The sequence below is a fragment of the Lacerta agilis genome, chromosome 5, assembly GCF_009819535.1.
Source record: "Lacerta agilis isolate rLacAgi1 chromosome 5, rLacAgi1.pri, whole genome shotgun sequence".
Taxonomy (NCBI): domain Eukaryota; kingdom Metazoa; phylum Chordata; class Lepidosauria; order Squamata; family Lacertidae; genus Lacerta; species Lacerta agilis.
Window position 1 is genome coordinate 69,671,184 of NC_046316.1, and position 15,010 is coordinate 69,686,193.

At 48.9% G+C, this 15,010-nt stretch overlaps 1 protein-coding gene across 1 annotated transcript; it reads right to left on the reverse strand.

Annotated features, from left to right (window-relative positions):
- Nucleotides 1–273: 273 nt before the first annotated feature.
- PAQR9 (progestin and adipoQ receptor family member 9) lies at nt 274–1,773 on the reverse strand. The gene is given in 2 exon segments (XM_033148179.1): nt 274–972; nt 974–1,773. Coding segments are annotated over 2 exon segments (1,242 nt in total). The 3' UTR covers nt 274–530.
- Nucleotides 1,774–15,010: the final 13,237 nt, after the last annotated feature.

Below are 15,010 nucleotides of genomic sequence, written 5' to 3' on the forward strand. Positions count from 1 at the left end.
ACTCAATCTGCTTGTGTTGAAAACCAAGTTCCAGTGCATATGACTTCAAAATACTTTAACAGAAAATGCACACACACATCCTTGAGTGCATCATGTGCATTATCTGATTTTAAATCTCAACAGTTCGTCAGTGCAGGCCTAGCATATATTGCTAATTGAAATAACATCTCCTAGATAGTCTGAAACCAGTAGATAGCATTCATATGGTCCATGCATATTGTTCCCCTGAAACCTTGATCCTAGGCACATTAGTTGAAAGTAAGACGGCGCAGCTTGCTTTCAAAAAACTTACTGAGGATCAAATTGTAGGAGAGTTCAAGAAAGGGTCCTAAATGGCTTTTCTTTGTATCCTAAGCAGCAATAAATAAGAGTAAGTTGTATACAGTGGTGCAGCTCGAGCGCCTTTTTCTAAAATCTAAATTTGTTTCGAGAGAAACAGAAGTGTTCATTTCCCCCTAGGAGTTCAGTGCTTGATTTGGACGAATCCAGTGCTCTTCTTAGCACCTTTCTCTGAAAGGTACCAGGGCTTCTTAGAGAGTCAACCTCCTTGAGTTTTTCTGCGGCAAGCCGGCAAAATAAAATATTATTTTTAAAAAATACCCTCTGGGCGATTTAAAACGAGACCTGCAACAGAAACCATAAGGGGAGGCTACCTCAATCGTTTTGCAGGCTACCGGGACGTTGAGAAACCTCCTGATGACCAGGCCCAGGCACAGTATCAAGAGCAGCATGTAGCCTACCGTGCCCGCGAAGGTGGGCGAGGCGGGCGCGTGCCCCTGCAGGAACTGCTGCAGGCCCTCCTCGACGTAGAAGAGCTGGTCGTAGATGCTGAGGAAGGTGAAGATATGGAAGAGCTGGTGGCTGTGGCCGATGATGTCGAAGAGGCCCGGCTGGATGCGCTCGGGGATCTTGCTGACGTTGAAGAAGGCGGCCACCAGGAGCCAGAAGTAGCGCCGGTAGAAGTGGACGAAGAGTGGGGTTGTGGCCCTGCAGGTCGAAGAGGAGGCTCTCGAGCATGATGGGGCACGCCATGCTGAGCGGCATGACGAAGACGAAGGTGCGGATGGCGAACGGGTAGGCGCAAAACTCGGAGCGGCTCTTGCAGCACGCCACGGTGCAGGCCACGGCCAGCGCGAAGGCCACGGGCAGCACCAGCGCGCTGTAGGCGGCCAGCGGCGCGCTGCAGTCCACGTGCCAGCCCAGGCGCTGCTGCAGGTAGCGGCTGAGCGCGCGGGGCTCGAGCAGGCTCAGGCCCGGCAGCAGGTAGTAGTAGTAGGCCACGGTGCTGGCGAAGCCGTAGTAGCTGATGGAGGCGTAGTCCAAGTAGAAGAAGGCGGCGCGCAGGCGCAGCGACAGGCAGCTGAACACATGGGCCGTGCAGCTCATGGCGAAGGTGAGCAGCACGCCCGACGCGTAGCACCAGAGCGGCAGCAGCGGGTGGTGGAAGGGCACGTCGCCGGCGCCGCGCAGCAGCAGCAGGCGGCAGAACTTGGCGGCGAAGAGCAGCAGCGGCACGAAGTGCGTCCAGAAGTTGAGCGTCTCGTTGGTGGGCTGCAGCACCGACGCCAGGCACTCCTGCGCCGTGCAGTGCAGGCGCCGGTAGCCCGACAGGATGAAGCACTCCACGAAGTCGTCGGGGACCTCGTCCCAGCGCAGCAGCGGGCGCGGACCGCCTTCCCGCCGAGACGGCGGCCGGCCCAAGGAGCAGGGAGGCTTGGGCGACGGCGCGGCTCCAGGGGGCGCCTGGCCCTCGTCGCCTCCGCCCGCCGGCATCCTCGCGCCCTCCTCCCTCGCGGCTCCCGCTGCTGCTGCTGCTGCAGTCTGGCGTGGGGCTGGAAGAGAGGCCGGCCGCCTGCTGCGTGCCGCTTAGAGAAACAGCAGCCCGAGCCGGGATTGTGATGTAAGCTCACCAAGGCAAAGCCGCTTTCCTTGCTGCTGCTGCTGCTGCTACTGGAGGAGTTGCGGTGGATTTGTGCTTCGCCCGAGCAGCGCCGGCGGCCACCGCCTCCTCCTCCTCCTCCCGCATCATTCATTGCAGCAAGGGCAGGAGGCAGGCAGGAGCAGCCTCACTCGCCCCCAGCCAGCGCGCAGCAGCAGCAGCAGGGAGAAACGGCAGGCGCATCGCCGCGGTAATTCAAGCCTGGCCAGGCGCGCCACGATTTCTATAGCCCAGCAAGACTCCCCACCAGCTTGTGCCGCGGCTTCGGTTTCTTAAATCATCTGCGGGGAAAGTTTCCCCTTTCCCAGCTGCGCCCTCGGTGCCGCGCGCCGGTTGAATGATTGATGCCCCCGACTCAAGGCATAGACTGCAGTGCCTTTCAGCTCTCCGGGAGCACCGATTAATTGCTAAAGCCGGGGATGCCCCGCCCCCGCCGCCGCCGCGTGAGCCCTCCCTCCTTCCCTCCCTCCCTCCCTTGCCTGCTTTCCCATCTGTCACTTTCTCTGAATACTAGGCGAAACCCTGGCCAAGAAAAGGGATCCCTTCTGCTCTCCACGGAGCTGTCCTCCTCTCACTGGTAATTCGATCTCCTTAGGCTTACCTTGGAGGTCTCTCGAATTCAGCTCCTGTGCTTGAACATTGACAGGGGAGAAGGCAAGAGGCTGATATTATAGTGGCATGCACAAAAGCCATAGATGTAGGCGCAGTGAAAATTGATTTAAAGCAACATGTTGGGATGCATTCATTAACAGACATAAAGATCTATAGCCTCATTTTTGGGCAGCCCATTGAATACAGTAGGACTTGGTTCTGCTTTTACTGTAACTGGGCTGTAACTTCTGACACAGTAAACAAAAAGGACCCAAGGGGACAAGACACACTTCAGTACTAGAGAATAGAGAATTTTTTAATTAAACAAGATAGTGCGAGTCCTTAAAGGCACATCAACAAACAATTTACTTTTAAAAAACCAAAATATTCCAAATATTGCTTGTTCCGTGATAATTAACCCATATAATGACATTGTGTTGTACATTTTAATGCAAATTAATATGTACAACACAATGTCATTATATGGATTATTAAACTGGCTGGTATATGCTTGACCTTTGTGAGATAAAGGCCTGTTTTTTCCATGCCTGATGGTGTGGCCATGATTTTTAGAGCTCTTCCAGACTGCCATTACTTTGGGGTGGGATCCAGACCCATCCTGGCAAATTCAGGCTGCACAATTAAAGCTGATTTTGAGCCCTTTTGCAACAAAGCCTCTTTCCCAAAGGATAAGACTTTTTGTGACAAGGGAGTATGCACTGGCAAGTGTGGGATAATGCTTGATGCAACATTGTCTAATCCCACCAATCATGATGAATGCTCATTAAATCACTCATGTAAGCTTCTCTTGCCCTTGATAAACAGATACACAAAAAAGCTGAATGAAACAGGCCTATTATCTGTGACTGGTGGTATGGAGCAATTCCTTTGTTTATCTAGCGTTTATCTTCCCTCCCTACCTAAAAGCCTCCTTCAAAACACATTACTGTATTTCAAAATCAGTTGAACAGGGTTTTTGATAGTCATTGCATATTACAGAAATGTAAGTATTCTTATTGTACTGGGGCATGATGGCTGACCATAACTGATGATTCGTTTGAAAAGCTGAAATGAAGCAGCCACTTTAAATTTCCCACCAGTTTTAGGTGACCAATAAATAAAAAACAGGGAGATGTAATGTATATGCAGCAAATTAATAATTGAAAAGAAAAGACAAAGGAGTGTTATACTGTAAACAATGGGACTTTCCATGTGATTAGATGTGCCCATCAGTGTATCCTGGGTGGCCAGAAGCCTATTAAGATGCCACTGTGCTTAAAATCCATGCGTGCAACAATTCCACCCACCACCCATGATTTTCAGCACCTTATATTCAAAGGTATTCTGTGTCTCCAATACCTTTATCCCCCACGAGTGTCTAATCCCCTTTTAGAGCCATCTGGTGGCACTGAATTCCATAGCTTAATTATTTGCTCTGTGAAGAAGTTACTTTTGTCATGGCCCCTGAATCCAGCAGTAATCCACACACATAATTGGAGGCTGCAGAGGCACCAGCTAAGGAGTCGATGAAGTTCAGGGTTCTAAACTGGCTGCCAGATACAAAGAGACCATTGTATCTGAGGCTGTTGACAGGGGCCTCCAGAAGAACCTCTGGGCTGCTAGGGTCTGTAGGGACCTTCGTGGGCATCTTCCCCTGAAGAATCAGATGCCTCCCACTACACTTCACCAGTCTAGCAGCACAGAGAGTGCTGTGGAATGGAGAAGGAGTAGCAGTCTTGAGGCCAGAGGATTTGCCCTTTAAAGCTCTGAAGTTCTCTGCAAGCGGGTGGAGCCTAGAGGAAGTCGGCAGAGGGCTCCTCCACACCTCCACTTATCCTGTGTCTAGACAGCATGGGTCTGAGCAACTTTTGAAGCAAATGTCAATCTGTGGAAAACCCAAATGATGTTTGATCCGATTCAGTGGTAAAGATCAGGTTTCCCTGGGTGAATTCTGGATGAGCCCAGAAGTTTAAAGGATATCAAGTCTGCTCCCAACTTTTGCCAGGGCAAGTCATTCACTTGGAGCTATCCGTGGTCCTGTAACTTGTGAACAGCCTGGCCTCCATGAGATCAGGCATCAGATCAGAACATGACGACTTTGTATTTTCTTCTGACACACTCTTCCCTCTTTTCCTCCTGTTCCTGTTTGGCTCCAGGCCAATCAGTCAGTGTGATGCAATGCTTAGAGTAATGGATGATGAACAGGGAGGCAAACCTGCAGTGAGCCACAAAACTTGCTGGGTGAACTCAATTGCTTATGATCTTTGGTCTAATGTATCTCGCAAGTTGTTTTCAGGATGTGGGATGGCATCTATTTCCTTGGAGGAAGGGTGGAATAAAAATGCAGTCACTCAGATCAAGTCAGAATAAGAGGTAATGAACATTGGAGAAAGAAAAGAGAACAAGTGCAGTTAAACAAGCCATGGTTAGCTTTCACACTAGAAAAACAGATCCTACACAGAAGAAGATATTGCACATCCAACAAATTTATAATAAAATACATGGTAAAGGAAAATAATATTTAATAAATATACAGAGTCATTCTGTATTCCAGCAGGGAAGTGGAAAAATCTTAGGGAAAAAACTCTTTTCAGTACGTAGCAAGAGAAGTTTAGGATCTTTGACCATACCAATTATATTGCTTTATCTGCAGGCTTAGTATCTATGAAGAATGATGTTTCTCCATCTATGAGAATCTGAAATGGCATCAGTTGTTATTCTGGCTGCTTTTAGGAACCTTTCTTTTGTTTGGCTCCAACTTGTATATTTGTAAACAAAGACACCACAAGTTTTCAGTGCTCTTCTTAATTACAGGAAACCACTGCTCAGGGAAGTGGGGAGCATTTAATCATAATGTTTAGGGTGCTTCAATAAAAACAAGTTGCAAAAGCATAGGCAGATCCCATAATTCCCTTCCTTTCCCCCTCCCTTCTTAACAACCAAGAGAAGCGGTGTAAACTAAGAGATAGTAACTGGCCCAAGGTCACTCATTAGGCCTCATGGCTGAGTGTAAATTTGAACATGGACCTCTCAACTTCATGTCTTGATACTTGAACAACTCTATCCCAATGGCTCTCATATGGTCAAACTTCCCTCTGAAACCAAATGATTGGTTAAATAAAGTAAAGGATGTTGCCTGTATTGTCAAATTAACCAATCTGATTTGTGTGAGAGAAGGCAGACAGGATTACAGTCATACCTTGGTTCTCGAACAGAATCCATTCCGGAAGTCTAGGTGCGACTTATGCAGAGATACATGTTTAGGGTTGCAGCCTAAGGCAGCATTCAAACTGGAGTAGTTTTATGACTTTTGCCAAGCTGCCACTGTAGACAAATCCATTGTTGGCCTAGTAGCCAAACTGCTTCTGTCTTCTGTGCTAGAAGACAAGAGTCACCACTGGGAGAGGTATTCTGCTTAGGCATTGCGCAGATCATTATTCACCATTGCTAATTTGGCTTGAGAATGTTGGTCACAATGATAATTAAGAAATAGAGCCCTTTGCACAACAGGCCAAACCCTGTACATTAAGTGAACCACAGGAGGTTCTTTGAGATTTTATCTCTTCTAATACCTCAATCCAGCCTACACATACTGGGCAAGCCAGGGCAAGCCACGTTATATGTAACACATTCACCTGCTTCAGTTGAATCCTCTCCAGGCTCATCTGCAGTTCCCTTTGCCCCACAATTTATTCTGTATGGTCCATGGTTTCTAGGCATGGGTCCAAGACGTTTTTGAGAGCCAGTGTGGTGTAGTGGTTAAGAGCGGTGGACTCGTAATCTGGTGAACCGGGTTCGTGTCCCCGCTCCTCCACATGCAGCTGCTGGGTGACCTTGGGCTAGTCACACTTCTTTGAAGTCTCTCAGCCCCACTCACCTCACAAAGTGTTTGTTGTGGGGGAGGAAGGGAAAGGAGAATGTTAGCCGCTTTGAGACTCCTTTGGGTAGCGATAAAGCGGGGTTTCAAATCCAAACTCTTCTTCTTCTTCTTCTTTTATGCCACCGCTTTCCCTGGGAAAATCTGTTTACATCAAACATCAATTTGCAGGAAACCCAATGGACATTTGCTCCAATTCAGCAGTAAACAGGAAACCCATGCCTAGAAGGACCAAACGGAAGTGTGGGTGAAGTCTTGTTTGGGGTTACCACTTATCATCACTGTAGAATTGGAAACACATCTCTGGAAAATATGATGTGTTTGCATAAAAGCTGCATGTGCTAATTGATGGTAGAGATGCACACTTAGAAATATAGAGCACTCCAAACTGTAGGAATGCTCTATGCCAGTGTAATTTACCCTTATTCCAAACTCTTTTCAGGAGCAGCGCTACTGCTGCCTGAGCTGACTAGGACCTGGCAGAGGGAAAACGAGCCTTTTAAACAGTTCAATTTATGCCATCCGCTGGATTGCTAGATCCAGTGCCAGATTTACATATAAGCTAAACAAGCTATAGCTTAGGGCCACACTCTCTTGCCCCCCCCCAAAAAATTAAAGGAAAAAACCACCTGGATGTACATTTCTAAAATAAAAGATAAAAACAATTACAGTGGTACTGTACCTTGGTTTGCAACCGGTTTGGATTACAACCATTTTGGATTACAACCACGTCAAACCCGAAGTGCGTGTCCCTTTTTTTGGATTACCGTACAACCCATTTATTTGGTTTTTTTACAACCAATTTTGGGGGGGAGGGCCCATTGGCGAAAATACACCTTGGGTTACAACACACACACACACACACGTATCATAAATTCAACACAAAAAACAGCGACAATTTGTTGTTGACAAAGGACAGCTGGACATATAAAGGGCCCCATTACCTTCAGTAGCTTAGGGCCCCATCAAACCTAAATCTGTCCCTGGCTACATCACATGAGCAAGCTAAAGGGAATTTGGAATAAGGGTAAGTCTCCCCTTGCCCTGCTTCTGCCCTACCATGCCTTGCCTGTTTTTCAGGACTTGCTCCAGCTGAGCCAGAATGGAAGACTGACACAGGTGCATCCATGCTTGAACTGGGATGAGGAACTCCAGCTGGGCGAGCTCCAGCTCAGCTGGAAAACTGCCTATTCCAAACTCCATTAATCCAGGCGGAACTTGGGCTTTGGATGCTCCCATAATTACTTTAAATATAAATACCATGCATCTCACGATACTGGGGAAATCTGTAAGCAGGTGGCCTGCGTGCTTGCTCAGTCGGGAACATAGGAATCAGTCTTTATGCTGTATCAAACCATTGGTCCTTCTAGCTCAGTACTGTTTACATTGACTTAAATCAGCTGTCCGAGGTTCCAGATGGAAGTCTTTTCCAGCCATATTTGGAGATGCCAGGGATCTTCTGCATGCAAAGCAGGTGCTCTGCTACTGAGCTACAGTCTTCCCCCATTTGCTGTCCAGGTATTAGCTACTGATGGGCAACATCAAGGTCTCTGTTCTCCCATCTTTATCTGTAAGCCAGATTGGAATACTGGACAACCCTTCAAATAGAGGACAGCTCTCTGTAAGGAAAGACACATGGCCACCCTACTCTCTGGGGTTGTCAGCATTCACTTGTTAACTGCAGCATTTCTGGGCACTCATAGTAACATGCGTCTGGAAAAGCTACGTTGCTTACTTTCCATATTGTGATGGTTCTAGTAACTGTGAAGACATGAATGCATCCTAAAAGCTTCTGACCTACCTCTGATCTCGCCTATGTGTACATTCTGGGGCAAAAATGGGGGCAAAAATAGCCTGTTAATGTCTGAACAGCTAGAAGAAACACATTGCAGAAATGCTTGTGGATGTGTGATGTCACCATCATATGCAAGAAGGTGGGAGAAATTGTGATCACGCAAGTAAGCTAGTTCCTCTTAACTGTGGAAAAACTCTGATACAACCACACCAAGCAAGAACAGAATCCTAAACAGTAGGCAGGGATGGCATTTCAATAGGGGAGGGTCATATTCACCAGCCCATGATGTGCAGGACACAGAAATGGACAGTTTCCAAAATATGGTCTAAAGTGCAGCGTGTCCTGGTTGAATTGCACCCCTGACTGGGCCCTACCCTTCCACAAGCTAAATTAAAGTACTCATTTTAAAAAACCAAAACTGCAAAGAGTGTAATTTTCCTACCTCTAATCGCCACTATGTATCAAGCAAAATAAGGGTATGTGTGTCCTACAGCCTTTGACATAATTTCATATGGAGGGGGGCAGAGAGAGAGATAGTGGGTAGTAGGTGGAAAACATCACCGTGCCGACAAAGGTCCGTATAGTTAAAGCTATGGTTTTCCCAGTAGTAATGTATGGAAATGAGAGCTGGACCATAAAGAAGACTGATCGTCGAAGAATTGATGCTTTTGAATTATGGTGCTGGAGGAGACTCTTGAGAGTCCCATGGACTGCAAAAAGATCAAACTTATCCATCCTTAAAGAAATCAGCCCTGAGTGCTCACTGGAAGGACAGATCCTGAAGTTGAGGCTCCAGTACTTTGGCCACCTCATGAGAAGAGAAGACTCCCTGGAAAAGACCCTGATGTTGGGAAAGATGGAGGGCACAAGGAGAAGAGGACGACAGAGGATGAGATGGTTGGACTGTGTTCTCGAAGCGACTAGCATGAGTTTGGCCAAACTGCGGGTGGCAGTGAAAGATAGGCGTGCCTGGCGTGTTCTGGTTCATGGGGTCACGAAGAGTCAGACACGACTGAACGACTGAACAACAACAAGGTGGAAAACATGGAGGTACCAAATCAAAACAATTAAAGCTGGAGGGGGAATGCTCTGCAAGCAAACAATTCAGACCTTTGGAAGGGTGATATGCCCCTCACCCTGCAGTCCAATGGGCAAGAATAAGTGGGTGGCAGGAAGACGGAGAAGCAGAAATGTATGGCAGAGTGTGAGTGGGGAATGTGGTGGCTCACCCACTGTCAGCCCTGGCCCTGCCCTCTGCCAATATGTGGTCCGTGACAGATTATCTTGTGAGAATGCAGACTTCAGATTAAAAAGGCTAATCAGCCCTGATTTGTAAAACAAGGTACTGCCCAGAATGGGGGAGTGCAGTTTTTGATTTTTCACTACAGGTGCAGAAGTGGTTTTCACAGCACTGATTAAGGCTGCAGTTCAAAGCACGTTGACTAGACAGTCCCACTGAACATTGTGGGATTTGCTTCTGAATAAACACCCTAGGATTATGCTGCATGGGTAGCTTCTCTTAGGATTTTTGCATTTCCCATCAACTATTTTTGACATATACATGCTGGTCTACTGCATGGTCAGCATGTTACATGCTGCTAGAGCTAGTTAAATATTGAATAGTAGTACTGGTAAAATAAATGATTCATAGTGGAGGGCATCACATATTTAGAAGTCTGAACAATTACATATTTCAACCTTGTAACCTTGAACTTGTGGTGGACCAGCTGAAAAAAGAATGCCCACCCCAAAAATGTTTATTCAAGTATAACATGACGGTGAGCTGTTGTTTTTTGTATACTATGCAGTTAAAAAAAAAACACCAGATGCTGTTACACATCACTTATTACTTGCTAAATAATCTCTTCTGCCTTCTATAACACTTGGGATAATTACAGGCAAGTTTGTTTTCCAAATGAAAGTGGCCCATTTCCAAGAGTTCTATGATAGTTTTCTTTCTGGTGAAATACCACTAGTAATTCTGCTTAAAAAGATAAATTAATTTATGCATACCTGATATATATATAATATGTGGATAAACAGGCATATTTGTGTGACACACCCCCAGCCAAATTTTCAAAACTTAGTTGCCCTCAACTTGTATGTAATTAAACAGCCAATCCCACATGTGGTTTAAGTATAGTACATACCGGTATATTCCTGATAATAATAATAATAATAATATTTATTATTTGTACCCCGCCCATCTGGCTGGATTTCCCCAGCCACTCTGGGCGGCTTCCAACAGAAATCAAATACAAAAATATCAAACATTAAAAACTTCCCTAAAAAGGGCTGCCTTCAGGTTTTTTCTGAATGTCAGGTAGTTGTTTATTTCCCTGACCTGTGATGGGAGGGCGTTCCACAGGGCGGGCGCCACTACCGAGAAGGCCCTCTGCCTGGTTCCCTGTAGTTTTGCTTCTCGCAGTGAGGGAACCGACAGAAGGCCCTCGGCGCTGGATCTCAGTGTCCGGGCTGAATGATGGGGGTGGAGACGCTCCTTCAGGTATACAGGACCGAGCTTTAGGGCTTTAAAGGTCAGCACCAACACTTTGAATTGTGCTCGGAAACGTACTGGGAGCCAATGTACGGTAAGATCTCTCAGAACCGGTGTTATGTGGTCCGGCGGCCACTCCCCCGTCACCAGGATAGCTGCCGCATTCTGGATAATTGCAGTTTCTGGGTCACCTTCAAAGGTATCCCACGTAGAGCGCATTGCAGTAGTCCAAGCGGGGATAACCAGAGCATGCACCACCTTGGTGAGACAGTCCGCGGGCAGGTAGGGTCTCAGCCTGCGTACCAGGTGGAGCTGGTAGACAGCTGCCCTGGATACAGAATTAACCTGCGCTTCCATGGACAGCTGTGAGTCCAAAATGACTCCCAGGCTGCGCACCTGGTCCTTCAGGGGCACAGTTACCCCATTCAGGACCAGGGAATCCTCCACACCTGCCCTCCTCCTGTCCCCCAAAAACAGTACTTCTGTCTTGTCAGGATTCAACCTCAATCTGTTAGCCGCCATCCATCCTCCAACCGCCTCCAGGCACTCACACAGGACCTTCACGGCCTTCACTGGTTCTGATTTGAAAGAGAGGTAGAGCTGGGTATCATCTGCATACTGATGAACACCCAGCCCAAACCCCCTGATGATCTCTCCCAGCGGCTTCATATAGATATTAAAAAGCATGGGGAGAGGACAGAACCCTGAGGCACCCCACAAGTGAGAGCCCAGGGGTCTGAACACTCATCCCCCACCACCACTTTCTGAACACGGCCCAGGAGGAAGGAGCGGAACCACTGTATAACAGTGCCTCCAGCTCCCAACCCCTCTAGCCGGTCTAGAAGGATGTTATGGTCGATGGTGTCAAAGGCCGCTGAAGATCCAGCAGAACTAGGAAACAGCTCTCACCTTTGTCCCTAGCCGCCGGAGATCATCGACCAGCGCGACCAAGGCGGTTTCAGTCCCATGGTGAGGCCTAAATCCCGATTGGAAGGGATCCAAATGGTCCGCTTCTTCCAGGCGTGCCTGGAGTTGTTCAGCAACCACCCCTCAATCACCTTGCCCAAGAATGGTAGATTTGAGACTGGGCGATAGTTGGCCATATTGGCCGGGTCTAAAGATGTTTTTTTAAGAAGCGGTTTAATGACCGCCTCTTTCAGCGGGGCTGGGAAGGCTCCCTCACAGAGGGAAGCATTCACCACCCGCGCAGCCCATCGCCCAGCCCCTCCTGGCTAGCTTTTATAAGCCAGGATGGGCAAGGATCAAGGAGACAGGTGGTTGGTTTCACTCGTCCAAGCAGCCTGTCCACATCCTCGGAGGTAACAGACTGAAATTGATCCCATACAACTGGACTAGACAGGACTCTGGCACTCTCCCGCCCTGGCCCTGCTCCCACGGTGGAGTCTATCTCTTTCCGAATCTGAGCGATTTTATCCGCAAAAAACTTTGCAAACGCATTGCAGGAGATCTTGGGGTCCTTACCAGGCCCCGATGACGAAGGTGGCTCTGATAGATTCCGAACCACCTGAAAGAGTCTCCTGCTGCTATTTTCCGCAGATGCAATAGAGGCGGTAAAGAAAGTCTTCTTTGCCGTCGCTATCGCCACTTGGTAGGCTCGACGTTGAGCTCTAACCTGTGTTCGGTCGGATTCAGAATGGGTTTTCTGCCACCGGCGCTCTAGCCGTCTCAACGATTGTTTCATCGCCCTCAGCTCCGGGGAAAACCACGGGGCTGTCCGGGCTCCATGCAACCGGAGAGGGCGCTTCGGAGCCAAACAGTCAATAGCCCTGGTTAGCTCCACATTCCAGCGGGCCACCAGGGAATCGGCTGAAAGGCCATCAACATGGGATAAAGTATCCCCTACCACTCTCTGGAAACCATTTGGATCCATTAAGTGGCGGGGGCGGACCATCCGAATTGGTCCCACCTCCCTGCAGAGGGGAAGGGTTGCGGAGAAGTCCAGTTGCACCAGGAAGTGATCTGACCATGGCACTTCTTTAGTTTCACTTTTTTTTAATGTCAGATCACCAACATCCATAGAGGTGAATACCAGGTCTAAGGCATGTCCTCGGCTATGAGTTGGACCAGACTTATTCAGGGTCAGCCCCATGGAGGCCATGCTTTCCACGAAGTCCCGAGCGGCCCCTTGTAAGGTCGTGTCGGCATGGATGTTAAAATCCCCTAGGACGACCAAACTAGGTGACTCCAGGAGAACATCCGCCACGACCTGAAGCAGCTCGGGCAGGGAATCCTTGGTGCAGCGGGGAGGTCGGTACACCAAAAGGAATCCTGTACTGCCCCTATTGCCCAACTTCCAGAACATGCACTCAGAGAACTGGGTCTTCCCAATAGGACGCCTGGTGCAAACTAATGACTTCCTAAAAATCACTGCAACCCCCCTCCCCGCCCACAAGGCCTGGGTTGCTGTGCGTAAGAGAAACCTGGTGGACAAGCAGCGGCAAGGACAGGCCCATCTGCCTCGTCCAACCAAGTCTCTGTTACACATGCCAGGTCAAGTCCACCATCCACAATCAAGTCATGGATGGCAGTGGTTTTATTCAACATTGACCTGGCATTGCACAGCAGCATCTTCAGGTCATGTGGGTATCCCTTGCTGAATCCAGTATCCGTCCGGTCATGACCAGACCCGGAGGCAGGAATAGTCCTCAGACAACGACTAAACCTGCCTCCTCGGCAATGACATGGTCTGGTCTTAGCGTAACTCCTCCTCCTGCCCGTGATCACTGAGATCGGTTGTCCCAGTGCATCCCACCCTGTGGAACCTGCCCCAGCCATTTTGTTGGCCGGGACCCCCCTCCCAGGCAGCCCTGACCCCACCCCTTAAGAACAAAATTAAACCTATATAAAAACAGAAAACAAACACAATAATACAAACCAAAAACTATAAAAATTACAAGTAACCAAAATTAAACAAAACTCAAAACCCCACTAAACATCTATCCCACCCCCACAACAATAAAACTTAAAAAGATGAAAAGAAATAATGTTATGTATTGAAGTTCTCACCTTGGCCACCAGGGTGTGTGTATATAGTTTATTCTGCTGCGGTTTTCACTCAGGTCAGCTTATGCAAATGAAGGATTAGAAACTGGCACTCAGGGATTGGTTAGCTGCAGAATGTTGTTACTGTTACGTTGTAGCTGAGCTCTATATAAGCTGGTGGCTGAGGCCTCCAGCTCAGTTCTGTTCCAGCCTGCAAATAAATAAGAGCTGTTTTTGGAAATCGCTGTGTCGTCTGTTGTGTCCACCCACAACTTAACACTGGCGACGAGGATGGGATATGGACATCGGAACACAGACAGCACACAGCCAGTCAGCGCAAGGGCAAATCACTGAGCTGAATCACTGAGCTGAATCACTGAGCTGAAACGCTGAGCGAAATCACTGAACAGAACCAACTCAGAGCTGCCCGTTCTGGCTAGAGCACTGTGTTCCATCCATCGCCCACCACGTCGGCATCGGAATCATGGCTACACTAGTGCCTCTACCGCCGTTTGCCCCGGCCTCTGAATCATGGGACTCATATCTCGCTCGGTTCGAATGCTACCTTCAAGCAAACGAGCTAACAGAGGTATCAGAGGAGCGGAAGCGAGGCCTTTTCCTCAGCCTCTGCGGGCCCGAAGTGTTTGAGACGGCCAGAGTTTTAGTCGCTCCACTCGCAGTTCACAGAGCACCGTGGGACGCGCTACAAGAAAAGCTACGCGGCCACTACGCGCCCAAGCCGTCCAAAATTGCGGCCCGCCACGCCTTTTACCACCGGAACCAGGCAGAGGGGGAGTCGATCAACGACTACGTCGCCGCTCTCCGAAAGGCCGCATTAACCTGCGAGTTCCGAGACTTAGACGATGCCATGATGGATCGGATCGTCTGCGGGGTCTGGGACAACCGTCTGCAACGGCGCCTCCTTGCCAAGCCAGACCTCACGCTGCAGAAGGCCATCGAGGAGGCTGCGGCCTCAGAAGCGGCTGAACTCTCCGCCCAGGAGATCCGCAAGGCCAGCAGCCCACGACCTACAAAAAAACCATCGCCGTACACCATGAAGAGGCTAGCAGCGACGAGGCATCAACCAGCGAAGACGATGACGTGCACCAGACGAAGCGGGAACGCGGGAAGTTCAAACAGAAGTCCAAGGGCCAATCAGAATGCGCCGGCTGCGGAGGCGACCACCCCCGCGTCAAATGCCGATTCAGAGACGCCATCTGCCGGCAGTGCTCCAGAAAGGGTCACATCGCCAAGGTCTGCCGATCTACGCCATCAAACACAGCCTCTTCACCATCTCGCAAGTCCAAG